We start from the raw sequence: 16,747 nt of genomic DNA on the forward strand, positions 1-16,747 counted from the left end.
ATCAGAAAACAATTTTATTTATAAACAGTAGCCACATGTACACACGGTACCTATTTTTCTAATTTTGCCGTAAATACATTCCTTAATGTATCTGTCACCAAAATATACTGTGGAAAAAGTCAAATTACGACTCTTTGTGCCAAATAAATGTGTGCTGTGTGTTGATTTCAATTTACAGGTCAAAGTTTGCAGCAGGTTTTCTCTAAACTTGATTTTCTGTCAAGGGCTGTTTCACAATCAGGGTTGTAGTGTTTTGAATAACACCAACTAACTCTAGCAACTCGGTCCAGTATACACAGTATTGTGCAAAAGTCTTACACACCCTGGGTTGTTTTGTTTTTTTTTCATACAAACTTTGTTATAGATTCCTATTTTGTGACTTCTACATTATTGAGTCGGTACAAAAACATTCGTAGAGTTCCAAATGGTCGTTTCCCAGCACAAAATTAAATGTTACGGGGAAAAAGTTTGTATCTGAGCAGTATATTACATAAGAGAGCACTTTCCAGATTAAAAAAGAAAACATAATGAAGGCTGCTGGGTTTTGGTCCAAAATGAAGAAGCAAGTGTGACAGTCAAAGTGTCCAGAAGAACTGTGGCTGGTTCTGTAAGATGCTCAGTAAATCCTACAGCTCATTTCCGCATGAACCTGCACTCACTGTACCTGGGACTACCTTTTATTTTTAAAGCAAAGGGTCGTCTCACACCAAATACCCCCCCCCCCCCCCCCCATTTATTATGGCTTACCGCTGTTTATAGTATTTTGTTTAAAGTGTCATTCCACCATTGGATGTATTTTTTTTGGCATAAAATACAATATAGTTTATGACAACATGACTAGACAGAGAAATCTTTTAGCTTCAAAATGATACATCAAACATAATTTTTTGACAACGACAAGTATATTAATTTTGCGACCAAAGTCACCTACCCTTTTAATTTCCGCGCGGTAGTGAAACGTGATGTCATCGGCAGGTTCCCCTTCCTGTGTACCACGTGTCGGTCTATTTTTAGACCAGGAAACCCCCAAAGTGAGAGAGTCATTTCTCCTTGTATATGGGGGCCAAAAAAATTGCGAAAAATTGAGTTAATCTTTCAGTTAGCTAGATTTATTGGTATTAGCTAGATTTATTGGTATTATTTTTATCGCGTTCTATCCGCCATTGCTGATAATATGTGCCACGTCACGTGGTACACAAGAAGGGGAACCTGCTGATGACATCACGTTTCACTACCGCGCGGAAATTAAAAGGGTAGGTGACTTTGGTCGCAAAATTAATATACTTGTCGTTGTCAAAAAATTATGTTTGATATATCATTTTGAAGCTAAAAGATTTCTCTGTCTAGTCATGTTGTCATATTGTATTTTATGCCAAAAAAATACATCCAATGGTGGAATGCCACTTTAATATTGAAACATTTTCAAGGGCGGCACGGTGGTGTAGTGGTTAGCGCTGTCGCCTCACAGCAAGAAGGTCCTGGGTTCGAGCCCCGTGGCCGACGAGGGCCTTTCTGTGCGGAGTTTGCATGTTCTCCCCGTGTCCGCGTGGGTTTCCTCCGGGTGCTCCGGTTTCCCCCACAGTCCAAAGACATGCAGGTTAGGTTAACTGGTGACTCTAAATTGACCGTAGGTGTGAATGTGAGTGTGAATGGTTGTCTGTGTCTATGTGTCAGCCCTGTGATGACCTGGCGACTTGTCCAGGGTGTACCCCGCCTTTCACCCGTAGTCAGCTGGGATAGGCTCCAGCTTGCCTGCGACCCTGTAGAACAGGATAAAGCGGCTAGAGATAATGAGATGAAACATTTTCATTATCTTATTTTTTTAAGCCATTTTTGGTCTACAGCATTTCTTTACAGATGCCTAAGATTTTTTGCACAGCACTGTGTGTATGTAGTATATGCTGAAGTTTCTTATACCTTATTTTACAGGGACACACCAGCCCTACCGACAGCAGTAATGTCTCCTTATAATTTCTTATAAATATGTTTGTAAGAGTCAAATCCGGGTTCAGTTTTGACCTTGTGGTCATTTCATTTTATTCTCCTTTAATTATTACACTTGGATTTTACTGCGTAAATTCAGAATTGCATCTTTCTTTTTTTTTTTTAGCCTTAACTAGTTTTTACTTTGGGACGTATACTGTAATTTCATTAATAATCGAAAGATATGTAAGTGGAAGTTGCATGTTTTTGTAAACTAAGTGCCTCTGACAGGATCCTTTTGTCTGTCAAAAATGTCCTCTCTGGAAAATGCTGACCATGTGATGAGGTTGTAAATGATTTTTAAGAAAATATTTGTCTTTTTTTTGAAGCAGAATAATTTGTTGTTGCACAGTAAAAAACAGGATTTGAAACATGCATGCGAGACACATTTGCAGCAGAGCTTCACATGTGGTTGAAATGCAAGTCTATCATAAAGTGTCCTCTCCGGAAAACCACAAGGATTGTCACCACTTCAGCTGTCACGGAGTGTGTGTACCACCATGTACACTAGGGGTGGCACGGTTCACAAAAGTCGCGGTTCGGTACGTATTGCGGTTTGAGGTCTGCGGTTCGGTACGTATTGCGGTTTTTTTTTTTAATCTTAAGTACTCTGTATTTGGGCATATAGCCTACTATTTACCTTAAGTAAACATAGTTTAGGATACAGCATTTAAGAGAGGTTAAAATTATAGTTACAATGAAATAATCATGCACAAACTGAGTTTGAGTTGACATAAGCACATTTTATGAACAATCTCTGATGAAAAGCCAGGTAGTATTTTGAAACAGCAAGAGGGAAGACATGGATGATTTCAACAGCTTTTTTTATTTACTACAGTATTTATACAAAGTGTCAGGAGTGTTTGCTGCCATGTTGTGGCATCTAGAGGAACCAGGTGTCTTTTGTCACATACAGAGTTTTCATAATTGGAAGAAATAAAAATGAGTTCTTAAAGCTTACTTTTGAACAGATGTGTGTGTTAAAACTTAAACTTTTATGTGGCGACCAACCAACCACCTATATACAAAAACCGAATCAAAAACTCTTCTAATCCCTGAGAGTGAGGATGTATTTTTTCACTTGAAATTAAAGTGCAGTGTTTTGAAACGTATGGCTGGATTTCTTATCTAATCTTAAAATGCCACTGTATTCTTAGAACGATTTATAACAAAATACACACACAGCCAATATAAAATATTGCAATAAAACCAATCACTGCACTGTTTAAAACAAACCTCCCCTCCCCTCGCCGGAAAAAAAAAAAAATCTAGTTTGCCCATTATCCTGTGTCATTCTGAGATGCGCAGATAGACAGTAAAGGGAATTCGGAATTCCCTTTACTGTCTATCTGCGCATCTCAGAATGACACAGGATAATGGGCGAACTAGATTTTTTTTTTTTTTTCCGGCGCTGCGGTACACCGGAAATCCGGCGCGGCGCCAGAACGCTATCACCCCTGTTCACGCGAAAGAGAACCACGTGGTTTCATACGAGCATTCGGCTTTTTTTTTTGGCGAACGTCTTAAATAGGGGTACCGTGGTTTATACGCGTATTGCACCGCAACAGGCGTATCGTACGGTTCGGTTTTTTTCCCATAACCGTGCCAAGCCTAATGTACACACAGGACTTGAAAATTTGTACTTAAAATCGCATATCATTTCAACAGTTTTTCACTTGGTATATCTTTCTCTTGTGGACTATAAGAAAGGTGGTCAATTTTAAAAATATGCTACAATGCCATCTTCTCACCACACTAACACACCCAGTATATGACCTGTAGCTCTGAAATTCTGTGCAGTTAATTTCCGTCTTCATTTCCATTTTTTGGTAGCAGAGAAACACAAAAATCTGAAGTTTTTGTTTTTGGACTATTGTGGACCTGAAAAGTTTACCCTGATTGTGAAACAGCCCTGAAGATGATGGTACTTTTTAAATGTTTTTGTTAACTTCTCGCTGCACCAAATTTCACAAATGAACCCTTATGTTAAAGATAATTAGCACTAGACTTAGAATATCCAATAAACAATCCCCCCCCCCCTTTTTTAAAACCAACTGTACTCAATTTGCAGTGACATGCCCCATATATGTATATGTAGCTTGTAGATGGTTAGCACAGTCACCTCACAGCAAGAAGGTCCTGGGTTCGAGCCCAGCGGCTGGCGAGGGCCTTTCTGTGTGGAGTTTGCATGTTCTCCCTGTGTCCGTGTGGGTTTCCTCCGGGTGCTCCGGTTTCCCCCGCAGTCCAAAGACATGCAGGTTAGGCTAATTGGTGGCTCTAAATTGACCATAGGTGTGAATGGTTGTTTGTCTCTGTGTCAGCCCTGCAGTGACCTGACGACTTGTCCAGGGTGTACCCCGCCTCTCACCCATAGTCAGCTGGGATAGGCTCCAGCTTGCCTGTGACCCTGTAGGACAGGATAAGTGGCTACAGATAATGGATGGATAGCTTGTAGATGTGGGCGGCATGGTGGTGTAAGTGGTTAGCACAGTCGCCTCACAGCAAGAAGGTTCTGGGTTCAAGCCCAGCGGCCGGCGGGGGCCCTTCTGTGCAGAGTTTGCATGTTCTCCCCATGTCTGCGTGGGTTTCCTCCGGGTGCTCCGGTTTCCCCCACCGTTCAAAGACGTGGTTAGATTAATGTAGGATGGGCCTTGGGCTGAGGTGCCCTTGAGCAAGGCACCTAACTCCCAACTGCTCCCCAGGTGCTGTCAGCATGGCTGCCCACTGCTCTGGGTGTGTGCGTGCGCGCTCGTTGCTCACGTCTGTGTTCACTGCTTCAGATGGGTTGAATGCAGAGAGGAATTTCACAAGTGTGTGTGATGAATAAAGTTGTGCTTTTCTTTCTATATATCGGCTGCGTTTGAAACACAAGGTTTCTGCCTTGCTGCCGTAATAGACAGGTGTCTCATAAGGCAGGATTTCGACTGAAGGCATCACTTAAGATGTGACCTCAACACGCCATTTACTAAATTAGAGTTAGCTAGTTGGCTAACAGATACCTCACAAATCATATCACACAAATGTATCTGGTTACAGGGTTATAATATAAACATTTCAGTTCTATTTCTTGGTAACTTTTCAAAAAGCTAAGTGGGGGAGAGCCTCAAAACTTGCATTTGTATACGAAAGCACCTTTCTGCAAAGTTTGTTCCGCCATCTTGTTTTTTTTAATTTTTGAAGCAGCATCAAGGATACATCGATGTTGCCTTCAACTGGGCTTGGTTTGAAGGCACGAAACGAGACTTTGATCAGTTTCAAATGGTCCTTGATGCCTCACTGTCTTGTTAAACAACCTCCTGAAGCAGCAGTTTCCCTGTTTCAAACACACCCTTAATTTTATTATCATTGCTTCTTGACTTTTTGGGCACTCTGGCCTGTATTATTTCCCATCCTGTACCATAAACCCACTGTAGATCTGATGCACGTTACTTTCTCGCTCAAGTATCACGATGCATAGCCGTTTCTTTCAACTTGAAATGTGCTTCTCCGTCTGGGAATCCAAGCACTCAGTCTTGTACATGAATACAAATAAAACTGTTGTTTAACAGGCACTAAAACCAGCAGGTACTTACTAATGGTGTACTTAATGCAGGAAATTGCTATGCTTGAATTAGGTGCAGTTTGTAATTGAGTACTATAAAATTTATATTAAAATATATATATAAAATATTGCTTTGGTTTGATTTATAACTATATGATTTATAGTATAAATCATATAGTTATAAATCAAACCAAAGCAATATTTTAGGGAGAAGATGATCATTTGAAGAACTAATAGACTGGAACATTGCTGTGGCTGTTGTGGGATCGAGGTCATTTGGGCTTGGTACACAACAAAATATCTTCTGTGTGTGTTGGGGAGGAGGGCATAAATAGGAAAACAGCGACTGAGGACAGAAAGACAATAGAGGAAAGGTCAGGGTGTGGATATCCTGAGAGAGAGAGAGAGAGAGACATGTTCTACTCAAAATACCCAACCTCTGATCTTCCTTTCCTTACTCTCCTCTTTTCACATTTTTATTTATTTATTTTTCCCCCCCTCTGGCAAGGGTAAAACTCTGGTTTCCATCCAGGGGTGTGTGTGCGTGTGCGCAGTCTTTGTGATATAAGAACAGCTGCTTGTAGCTTTGCACTGTTAAAACCAAGTGTTAGAAGTACTGCGTCTCTGTCATTCCTTGGTTCACACTGCAGAAGGATGAGCACGGCTTCCTCCAGTACGTTGTTCTTGTTGTTGTTGGATGATTGTTGTTGGGTTGTTGGATGATTGTTGTTGCCTTTGGGCTGTTGGATTGTTGGGGTATTGCTGTTGGGTTGTTGTGATTGTTGTTGAATTATTGTGGGTTGTTGGGTTGTTTGTTGCTGTTGGATTGGAATTTAATTAAATTTCTTAGCGCAGAGCTTAACTTGCATTTTTGTCTCATATTTGACACTTTTTCCCACAGTCTTTAAAGTGCATATCCTGGACCAATTTCGTGTTTTTTTTTTTTTTTTTTTTTTTTTTTTTTAAATTATATGAAAGTATGTCTCTTTACACACTCATCCAGAAGGGTAATTTTGCACAAGGCCATCTGTCTACAGCAAAAAAAAAATTAAATAACAAAACACGTCTGGAAAAATTCCAAGGGAGTCTGGAGCCAGATTCGTGACGTCACCTGCGGAAGCGCCAGCAGGCTGCGCGAGCTTTGCACGGTTTCAGTGCACAGCCTGTGTAGACCAAGCGCTCCCGTTTCTCTCTCATTGTCCGGTCTTTTGGAAAACGATGAGTACTAATCCCATCAAGATTGGTGTTGCTACACCCTCCTACGATACATCTGTTAACCATTTTAATAATTACGTGATAATGTTGAAGAAATTTGCAGAAAACCACCAGGTCGTTTTCTCATAAACAAACCAGCGCTGACGTAGGATTCAGAGGGAGGCGTCCCGCACGCGACATCACGAAAATCAATGTTTGCCAGGAAATCCAAATGGCAGGTTTTTCAGAGGTGGGCAAATTCGCCTCAAATGGCTTGATTTCAACTGAATTTTACTGGTATTGTGCAAGGTAAAAAAAATTGCACAAAATGTTAGATATTTGACCAAAGTTTAATATAAAATAGGAGAATTACACTGCTCTTGCTCCTGAATTTACCCGTGATATGCACTTTAAGCCTAGTTTGTTTGGCTGTGGTGTCCTAATGTTTCAGATATGACTAGGGGTTTAAATTTTATATATTGCACAGCTTTTAATCGTGTGTGTGTGTGTGAATATAGTTATTGTTATATCCCTCATCAAAAAATTCCCATGCAGGGATTGGCCAACTGTGGTGAAAAACCTCACAGGATCTTTAAGGATCCATGAAGATTTTCAAAGACCTGCCAAAGATCCTTAAAGATAAGGATCTTTTATAGGATCTTAAAGATCTTCATATGTAAAATTAATTTGTAAAGATCCTCAAGGATTTGGCAAAGCTCTTTTTAAGGATCCTGAAAAGATCTTTGCAAAGATCCTTTAAGATCCTCAAGGATTCAACAAGGATCTTTCAAGAATATTGCAAGGATCCTGTTAAGATCTTTACTAGGCTCCTTGAGGATTTGATCAGGGTCTTTTCAGGATCTTTGTCAAAATCTTCACAAGCTCTTTGCAAGGATTCTGCAAGATCCTCAAGGATTCAACAAGGATCTTTCTAAGATCTTGGAGCATTTCTGTGTGTGTAGATCTATGTATTGTGCCTAGTGAGGCAGGCGATAGCATGGTACAGTGCACATGCGCAGGTCAAAGGTCGCTCTGATGTAAACCACAAACAAAAATCATTTCCACTTAGAATGCAAACAAACCGGCAAAATGACAGTAGCAATTTGTGAAAAATGTAGAGCCTCCTATTTTCCGTTTCAAAAAACATTAAATTCCGTTTCAGACAATTTGTTTCAGTTATATGCTCAAATGACAAATTGGCATTTTTAGATTTTCAACATGTACATAATTCAGAATCCGAATTCTTAAGTACATGTAATAAATACATGAAATTATGTTTCAGGTAACTGGTGTTGGGAGGCATCTGCATGTTTGTTGTCCTTGTGCATCTATCCCTGTAATCCTGCTTTACTGGCCTGCTGTAGTACAACTTCATATAAAGCTTTAAACTTTCTGTACACAGTCTAATATCTTAATGCACCTTAGAATCAACACTAAATTTCACTTCACTGAAAATGTGTTTTTCATTTATTTAAGACTGTAATTAATTAGTGCTGTTAACTTGATTGTTGACTGGCTCCTGCTATTTTCTTTAAAACTTTATATTGTATATTAATACTTTTATGGTTATCCTTACTCTTTATACATGCACATTGTTTTATTTAAATCTCAGTTATCATTTTATCCATGTTTTTCAAACTTTTATTCGTTGTTATGCTTACAATGTTTTCAGTGCAACGACAGGTCTAACATAGTGTGTGTGTGTGTGTGTGTCCATTTAATATATACTTTAAAGGACCCATGGCATGGTGGTTTGTTGATGCTTTAAACGGGCTCGTGGAGGTTTCCGGATGTTATATCCGCAGCCTTTCTCGAAATGAACCCTCGGCACGTAGATATAGCCTCCTGGGAGAAAGCCCCATTTCGGCGCTTTTCCCAGTGCGTCGTTTTGCTAATGAGAAGCAGGAGGCGGGGAAGGGTAGAGGGTGGGGGCGGGCCATGGGGGGAGGGGCTTGACCAAGCTGCGGGCATGCTACCTGTGTGTGAACAGTAGCAATGGCAGGTCAAGCAACAGTCCAAGCTTTCGCTTTTGACCCCTCGGACTCCTTTCGTAAACTCAACGTGACACAGAGAACAGAGAGTGAGAGTGTTCGGAGTGGTAGTTTACGAACGTATAATACCCTAGGCTTGAACACGCACTCCATAACCAAAGAGGATAGAAGCAGAAACTACAGCAACATATCGCTTATCCAACAGAAGACATGCATTGTGGAGCAATAGTCAAACATAAGCTCATAAGTTACAGTCAATTTCCAGACTAAACTCAGTTTAACAGAGCATGCTGCATGCTTTTTGGTTTTGTAGCGCAGAGTACCTGGCTAACTGCAGGAAGCGGTTAGCTGCACAGCTAATGTAGCCATTGCAAGGCTAACGCACCGATTTTAAAACACGGCAAAACGACTTAACAGTTATACACTTACTTGTTCGGTGTTTGTGGCTGATGCGGCAGGGATGCTTGGCACGGACCCAGGCTTCAGTGACAGTTGATGTGCAAAACCTGCCCTGTACTGTCCCAAGTTGTGGAAACATTCATCAGGAAAATGCTTCCGACAAACGTACACCGTCTTAGGTAGACTCGATGGCGTATTATTGGAGTAAATAAAATTAAGCCACTGCGTCTTCAGGGGCTCTCCCGTCGACAGTAAAAACAGACTCCTTTCTGTGTTGTCACATCCATGTACAGCGCAATTTCCATGTTTCGCTCGCTTAGGTGGTGCCATGTTGTGTCCTCTATGGTCTCCTCACTACAAAATTGAAGTGACGTATCTATGGTGGCAACTTTTGAGCTGGGCGGGCAATCCATACAGTGGGTGGGAATCCAGAGGGGGGGTGTGGGGATCATCTCCCTTGCTGACGTAGTAAAGGGAAGAGCCTATCAACGTGCCATTTTGATGCGCCATTCTCAAATGTTGACAAAGGGTGGGCATAGTTTGGTTTACACATTATGACATTTCTAGCCACTGGGGTGACTTAAGAAGATCAGAGGAACTCATTTTAACATTAAAAAAACCTCAGAAAGTGAAAATTTCATGCCATGGGACCTTTAAATGATTCAAATTATTTAAGTTAACTCTTAGTTTAATTTACATTTTGCCTGTAAATTATTCATTTAATAATGCACAAGTCTTAACTCTTTATGTAGAAAATCCTTCTTCGGAACCTAACTTCTTATTTAAGAACATAAACCTTTAAATCATGAAAATAATCAGTTGCTATTCTATAATGTTAAAACTGAAAAGCCTTGGTGCAAACTACTAATGGAAATCTGACTGTTCAAAATCTGCCTTCAAGATCACCATTATAATATAGCATTAGGAGTTCCTTTGTGCTTGAAAATATTCCATGGCTACGCGTTAATAACGCGTGGGAACGAGATCCTATTCCATGGCGACAACTTGTTTAATGCGTGGGAACGAGATGATTATTAGGTGGCCACGAATTAATAACGCATGGCCACGAGAAGTGTTAGTCATTTCATCACTGAGACTGTTGACTTTCTGGCATCAGTAGCTTCAGCTGCAAATATGGACAAGTTTGATCTGATTTCATTTTATTTTAATCTAGGAATGAATTATAATGATATCCTTAAATCACTTGCAGTTAGACATGGAGTAATTCTGAGCAAGAGACACTTAATTTGGCTGCTCAAAAAGCACGGGCTCAAACATAGACAATATGCTGACCTCGGGGACGTTATAGATTTCGTCATACAGGATAAATCCTGTATTTATTGCGCAATTGACGGCCGCTCAAAAACTGGACATCATCCCATCAGGCTGGAACTTGAATCATCTTGTGGCCATGCATTATTAATTTGTGGCCACCCAATAATCATCTCGTTCCCACGCATTAAGCAAGTCGTGGCCACGGAGTAGGATCTTGTTCCCACGTGTTATTAACTCGTGGCCATGGAATTTTTTCACCCATGTCACCAGAGGGGCTCCGTAGGATTCCGTTTCTGAGCACTAATTCCATTTTTGACCCCAATTTCCGTGATTTCCGTCCGTTTTCCGCGATCGCGGAAAATCGGAGGCCCTAAAAATGCTATCATGATAATTCTTGAAAAAAAAAAAAAATTTACCATTAAATACTCTTTATTCCATATCTTGTTGGTTTTTTATTTTGGGGGGTTTTGTTTTCGAGTAGAGTTTTTATTTCATCCTTGGTTGGTTCAGTAACACACTCCGCCATTTTGTTTTTCCTCTATTCACCATATATAAGCTCAGGGTTTCCCATACATAGACCATTGTGTGGCGCAGCGCCACACAATGGATTCCTATCGCCACACAATCAGACTCGCGATTTTGAAAAAAAAAAAATCTGTCGCATATCATTCCGTTCATTCATAGTGCTCTTTCTTCTTGTTCACGCGCGCGCACACCCCCACACACAGAGAGAGACGGAGAGGCGTGTACACAGGCCTGCCGGTGCGCATACTGTATACCCGGGCTGCAAGTAGGCCTGTTAGGCTAATTAAAAATAACGCAGCCTTCCCGATTCGCCTTCCGACCCCTTATTTTAAAAGGTAGCCAACGTCGTGCTCGTGATGAGCTTTATCATAGCCTTCTTGGCTTACATGAAACGGACATCCCTGAGTCAGGCTATAAACCAATTTTGATGCATACAGCAGCAGCTTGACACGAGGAACCGGCCTTATTGCATTATCCCGTTTATCCCGCTTCAGCAATCACTTCCCTTACGATGGGGCACTGGAGTTTTTTTTCAGGAAGCCACGCAGAATTAAATGTTCTGATAGGGCATGCAGGCTTTGCACCAATTAGGGTAATGCTTTTTCATTATTGTTAGTTGCCTTGGTGTTACCTTAAGTGGTTTCTTACATCTAATTATATTTTATTTTGTTGTTACACTATACTATTTATTTCATTTTAGTATTAGTTGAGGTAAGTGTTGAGTTCAATATTTTAAAATAAAACCTCCAGCTTGTTTTTTGCAATTTATTCCTTGAATGTCAACTAAAGAATGATTGATTGAAAGATTGCCACCAAAAAGGCAAAAAACTAAGGTAAAAACCAGAGATGCACCGATTGACCGGCTGCTGATCGGAATCGGCCGATTTTCACGTAATCGGCCATGACCGGCCGGTCAAAATTAAAATATGCCGATTTTCTACCGATCAAAACTTGTGTATCACATAGAGATGAAAGTGGAAATACTCGTAATTCGCAACTAAAAAGACTGCAGCTACACTGGCAGCTTGAACATGCTTTCTAGTGCGATTGTGTTGCGCTTGCGCAGAACAGTGTCAGTCCTGCACGCCTAACGAGCTCCAGTGCGCGCGCCGTTAACAAAAAAAAGAAGAAATTTTCACTATATTTGGATATCCAAATACTGTATAGTGAATTTTTTTTTTTTTTTTTTTTTTTTTGTGCCAGATATTGGATGTGAAAAGAAGAAAATGTTTGTGGTTGTGTGAATTTCCCATTACAGGAATTAATACATTAGCCTATTACCAAACATCTAGTTAGATTTGTACAAAGAGAAAGAGATTAAAAAAATATATTTTTGTTTGTTTTACAACCTTGGTTGCACTTGATTCCATTGGAAATTACTCTACAAATACACATTTGACAAAGATGATAGAATGGCTATGGTATAAGTATGACTGGAAATTATTTTTGTATTTTGATACTGACTGAAGAAATGGGGGGGCGGCACGGTGGTGTAGTGGTTAGCGCTGTCGCCTCACAGCAAGAAGGTCCGGGTTCGAGCCCCGGGGCCGGCGAGGGCCTTTCTGTGTGGAGTTTGCATGTTCTCCCCGTGTCCGCGTGGGTTTCCTCCGGGTGCTCCGGTTTCCCCCACAGTCCAAAGACATGCAGGTTAGGTTAACTGGTGACTCTAAATTGACCGTAGGTGTGAATGTGAGTGTGAATGGTTGTCTGTGTCTATGTGTCAGCCCTGTGATGGCCTGGCGACTTGTCCAGGGTGTACCCCGCCTTTCGCCCATAGTCAGCTGGGATAGGCTCCAGCTTGCCTGCGACCCTGTAGAAGGATAAAGCGGCTACAGATAATGAGATGAGAATGAGATGAGATGAAGAAATGGGTTGTTCTATAAGGCATAAGTTTTCAGATCTAAATAGGCTTATGAAAGTGTGTTCCATAGCAGTTGGCAAATAATATGAGGGGGAAGTTGTTTTTGTGCCAGATATTGGATGGGAAAAGAAAAAATGTTTGCGTGAATTTCCTATTTCAGGAATGAATATGTTAATACCAAACATGAAGAAAGATTTTACAAAGAACAATGTCTTTTTGTTTGTTTTCAACCTTTGAGGTGTTAAATTTATTACTGAAAATCTGGTAGAATGTTCTATTAAAGAAAAGATAAAAAGAAAATAGTCTTTGTGTGTGCTGTGAAGTGGTTTGAAAAAATGAAATTGGAATCAGCCAAAATCCGTATCGGCAGGTCACACTCCATGGAAAATCGGAATCGGCCCAAAAAATTGCAGTCGGTGCATCTCTAGTAAAAACTAAACTTTAACTTCAATTTTGGTGAGTAATTTTCATAAATTTAAAAGACAGGTTTTCCACCAACATCAAGCCCAGCAAACTAATGGCCTGCCCTGTAATGTAAAGTTGGGTTGAGGAATGAAACCAGGCAGGGTTCTGGGAAAAATTGTTTTAGCTGTCTTCTCTTAAAGAACTTAAAAGAATTTAGATTGAACTGAATAATCTCAAATGCTTCTTGTAGCTTTAAAATAGTCCCAGCAGGTGACTCTGAAGAAAAATACTGTGTGTTTGAACACCGCCCGCTGTAAACACTTTGCATACACCCCAATGACCGCCTCCACTGACCGCCACGACACCACCGCGCACGATTCCCTCAGCACAGTGGAGCACCACAAATTGCTACCTGGTCTGTGGGAAACACTGAAGCTGATATCCTAGTCGTAGAGTAGCCAATCAGAGTGATCATATCCAGTGAATGTGGATAGAATAAAAATCAAACATACCATGCAGTGAGCGGCACCGGTAATTCTGGATTCTCTTTGGTGACTGGCTGCGCCACTCATAAAATAGTACTATGCCAGTCACTTCAGAGAATCCATAATTTCAACCGGAACCTCTCAGTGCATTTGTATATTTATTATTATTATTATTATTATTATTATTATTATTATTATTAACTTCATCATGAATTCCCATATAACCAGGACTTTCTCCAACTGCGATAAGTCAACTAGCTCATCACATGAATGAATATGGATCATTTAATTTTTATAATAATTAAAGCACATGGCTGCTGTTGATGTTCCAAGTGTCATGCAAAGGTGAGCATATGAGCATAGATTCTTGTTTATATGCTTAACCTTAATAGCTCCTTTTAAATAAGAGTTTGCCTTAACCACAGATTAGAAATATTTGATCATTCGCTAAGTATTGCCCCAGAGTCTGTGACGTGCACTTTGTGATCAACAAGTACATCTGATCATAATGCCAAAACCTCTTATTAAATAAAGGATCTTCACTCTCTTTTTACTGTGCAGTATATAGGAATTATATTATGCTTAACATATGCTAGTGATACAAACTGTAATATTTATAACAGTTCAGTGTGGTCGATCTGAACAGGAAATAAATATCACTCAAAGCCTCCACTGTTCATTTTTCTGTCCTCAGTTGTTGCAGGAGCACCAGGATCGGATTAAAAGAGACAATTTTGGTCTGAGGGCTGATCCTATTGCTGAAACTCAAATCTTTTCAGTCGCAGATTCACATCATAGCCAGAAATGAGCTTTCTGATGAAATGCATTCGTGTGTGTGTGCGCTTACTTGCACAGATGAATGCTTCTTAGTATCTAACACTCTCTACCACTACGCCAAGGTATAAACACAGCACTGGGACATGAACTCGTATGGAGATGAGAGCTGACTGTTTGACTGCTGTGCAGTTTTCATATTAAATTCCCAGAAGAGAAAAGACTCGCTTTGTGGGTTTTGGGCCAAAAAGTTTATTTTTTGAAAAGATGACATGAAATTGATTTTGTTTTATGAACAATAATACTTCTGGTATTAAATTTGTGGCAACCTAGTAACGGATACTTGCACCCACAGTGCAAATAATGAAATTTATCATTCAAATTATTTTTTTACGCCGTTTTGATTGGCTGAGCGAACTGCAAATAACTGCTTACAAATAATGGTCTGTAGATGCGCAGTTACTTAGCACGTTTGTATTGAGTTCTGTGTGATGTAAATAAAACAGGGATTGCATTGGATTTCTTTATCGTTTGACTCATCGTGCAAACCTTATCAGTATTTCATCTCATCTCATTATCTGTAGCCGCTTTATCCTTCTACAGGGTCGCAGGCAAGCTGGAGCCTATCCCAGCTGACTATGGGCGAAAGGCAGGGTACACCCTGGACAAGTCGCCAGGTCATCACAGGGCTGACACATAGACACAGACAACCATTCACACTCACATTCACACCTACAGTCAATTTAGAGTCACCAGTTAACCTAACCTGCATGTCTTTGGACTGTGGGGGAAACCGGAGCACCCGGAGGAAACCCACGCGGACACGGGGAGAACATGCAAACTCCGCACAGAAAGGCCCTCGCCGGCCCCGGGGCTCGAACCCAGACCTTCTTGCTGTGAGGCGACAGCGCTAACCACTACACCACTGTGCCGCCCCCTTATCAGTATTTAGAGGAAAAAAATTTGAATGATAAAACAACGACAACTTGGTTTTCACAAAATATCGTGATTTGTGTCTGCCTTCAGCATCAGTAAATAATTGCTGCTTGCTCACCACTAACAAGTCATGATATTTTGTTCAGCCTTCAGCGCAATCATTAGGATTGCACAATGCATAATACTATTGTTGTTCTTTTAGTTTTATTAGTATTCCTCTGCCAGGTTTTTGGACTGTTTCTTCTCCTGCAGTCTTTCAAAATAGAGACCCCAAACCAACTGTAAACCGTGCAGTATGATCGGAAATGGTGTGCTTGTAGACAGCTTTTGGATCGACACACCCGTTCTTGTTGTTTTTCTGTTGGGTGTTTTGGTTTTTTGGTTTTTTTTTTTTCCCCCATAGACAATGAATAGGGCTAATGAATTGAATCGTCCTGCTCAGACGCGCTTCATCGGAAATGGACCAGTCTTCATGCGATACCTCAGACCAACTCCCTCGACACGTACATGCAATCGGTTCTGACATGCACTCATCTTTTCCTTTCTTTTTGCTGATCCGTTTTTCCTCCATTCATTCTTGGCCCCATTCAAACGAATGGAGTTCTGCTCAGTAACACTTTGCCACACATCCACCAAACTTCTTCATATGGCACCTCAGGCCAACTCACCCATCATCAGTGTTTTAGTCGAGTCACTAAACCTCGAGTCCAAGTCCAGTCTCGAGTCCCCAGTGTTCAAGTTTGAGTCATTAAAAAAATTTTGAGTCAAGTCCGAGAACAAGACTCCATCTGCACCATTTGACGGTGGCTGTTGCTGCCTTTATGTGAAAGCGTCTCTGCTACTGTGTTGGACTAACGTTACTGCTCGACTGCCCCATTTTAGTTAATAGGCTACAGATAAAAAGCTTGTTCATCGCTCAGCAAACTCCGCCCACTATCAACAGGGCAAATAACATAAGAGAGGGTTAACACTAGCTAGTTCATCAGTCAGCAAGCAAACCCTGCTATCAACAGGGCAATGAACATAACGTGTCACTTCCTTCTTTGGGTGAAGTCTTACCAAATGAATAAATATCTTATGCCAAATTATTATGGCATGTTACAAAAAATAAAGAAAATATCAGAGTCCTCGTCTCTAATAAATGCAGTTAATGCACGAGTCAGAGTCCTCAGTGCTCAAGTTGAATCACGAGGTCTTAAAATTGGGGCATGAGTCGGACTCAAGACAGTCCTGGACTAAAGTACTACAAGCCTGCCCATCACACACATCATCTCACTCACACACGAGGTTAAAGGTCTGCTGCATCGAGCGTAATCCTTCTCATTCTCTTTAGAGAATGCATTTTCTAGTTGCTTAGTGTTGTCCCATCAACATGGAC

The 16,747-nt window shown here is 40.7% G+C and overlaps 1 protein-coding gene across 2 annotated transcripts in view; it reads left to right on the plus strand.

Annotated features, from left to right (window-relative positions):
- lipeb (lipase, hormone-sensitive b) overlaps positions 1–16,747 on the plus strand; it is a 76,147-nt gene that overhangs the window by 14,905 nt on the left and 44,495 nt on the right. Inside the window, exon 1 of one of the 2 annotated variants that reach the window (XM_060900161.1) lies at positions 6,133–6,197. The exons of the other annotated variant lie outside the window; for it this stretch is intronic. Coding sequence (XP_060756144.1) covers positions 6,179–6,197 — 19 coding nt within the window. The 5' untranslated portion in view covers positions 6,133–6,178. Of the gene's footprint in view, positions 1–6,132; positions 6,198–16,747 lie in introns of those variants that run through there. 2 annotated transcript variants of the gene reach the window in all.

Source organism: Neoarius graeffei, chromosome 19 (genome assembly GCF_027579695.1).
Source record: "Neoarius graeffei isolate fNeoGra1 chromosome 19, fNeoGra1.pri, whole genome shotgun sequence".
Lineage (NCBI taxonomy): Eukaryota > Metazoa > Chordata > Actinopteri > Siluriformes > Ariidae > Neoarius > Neoarius graeffei.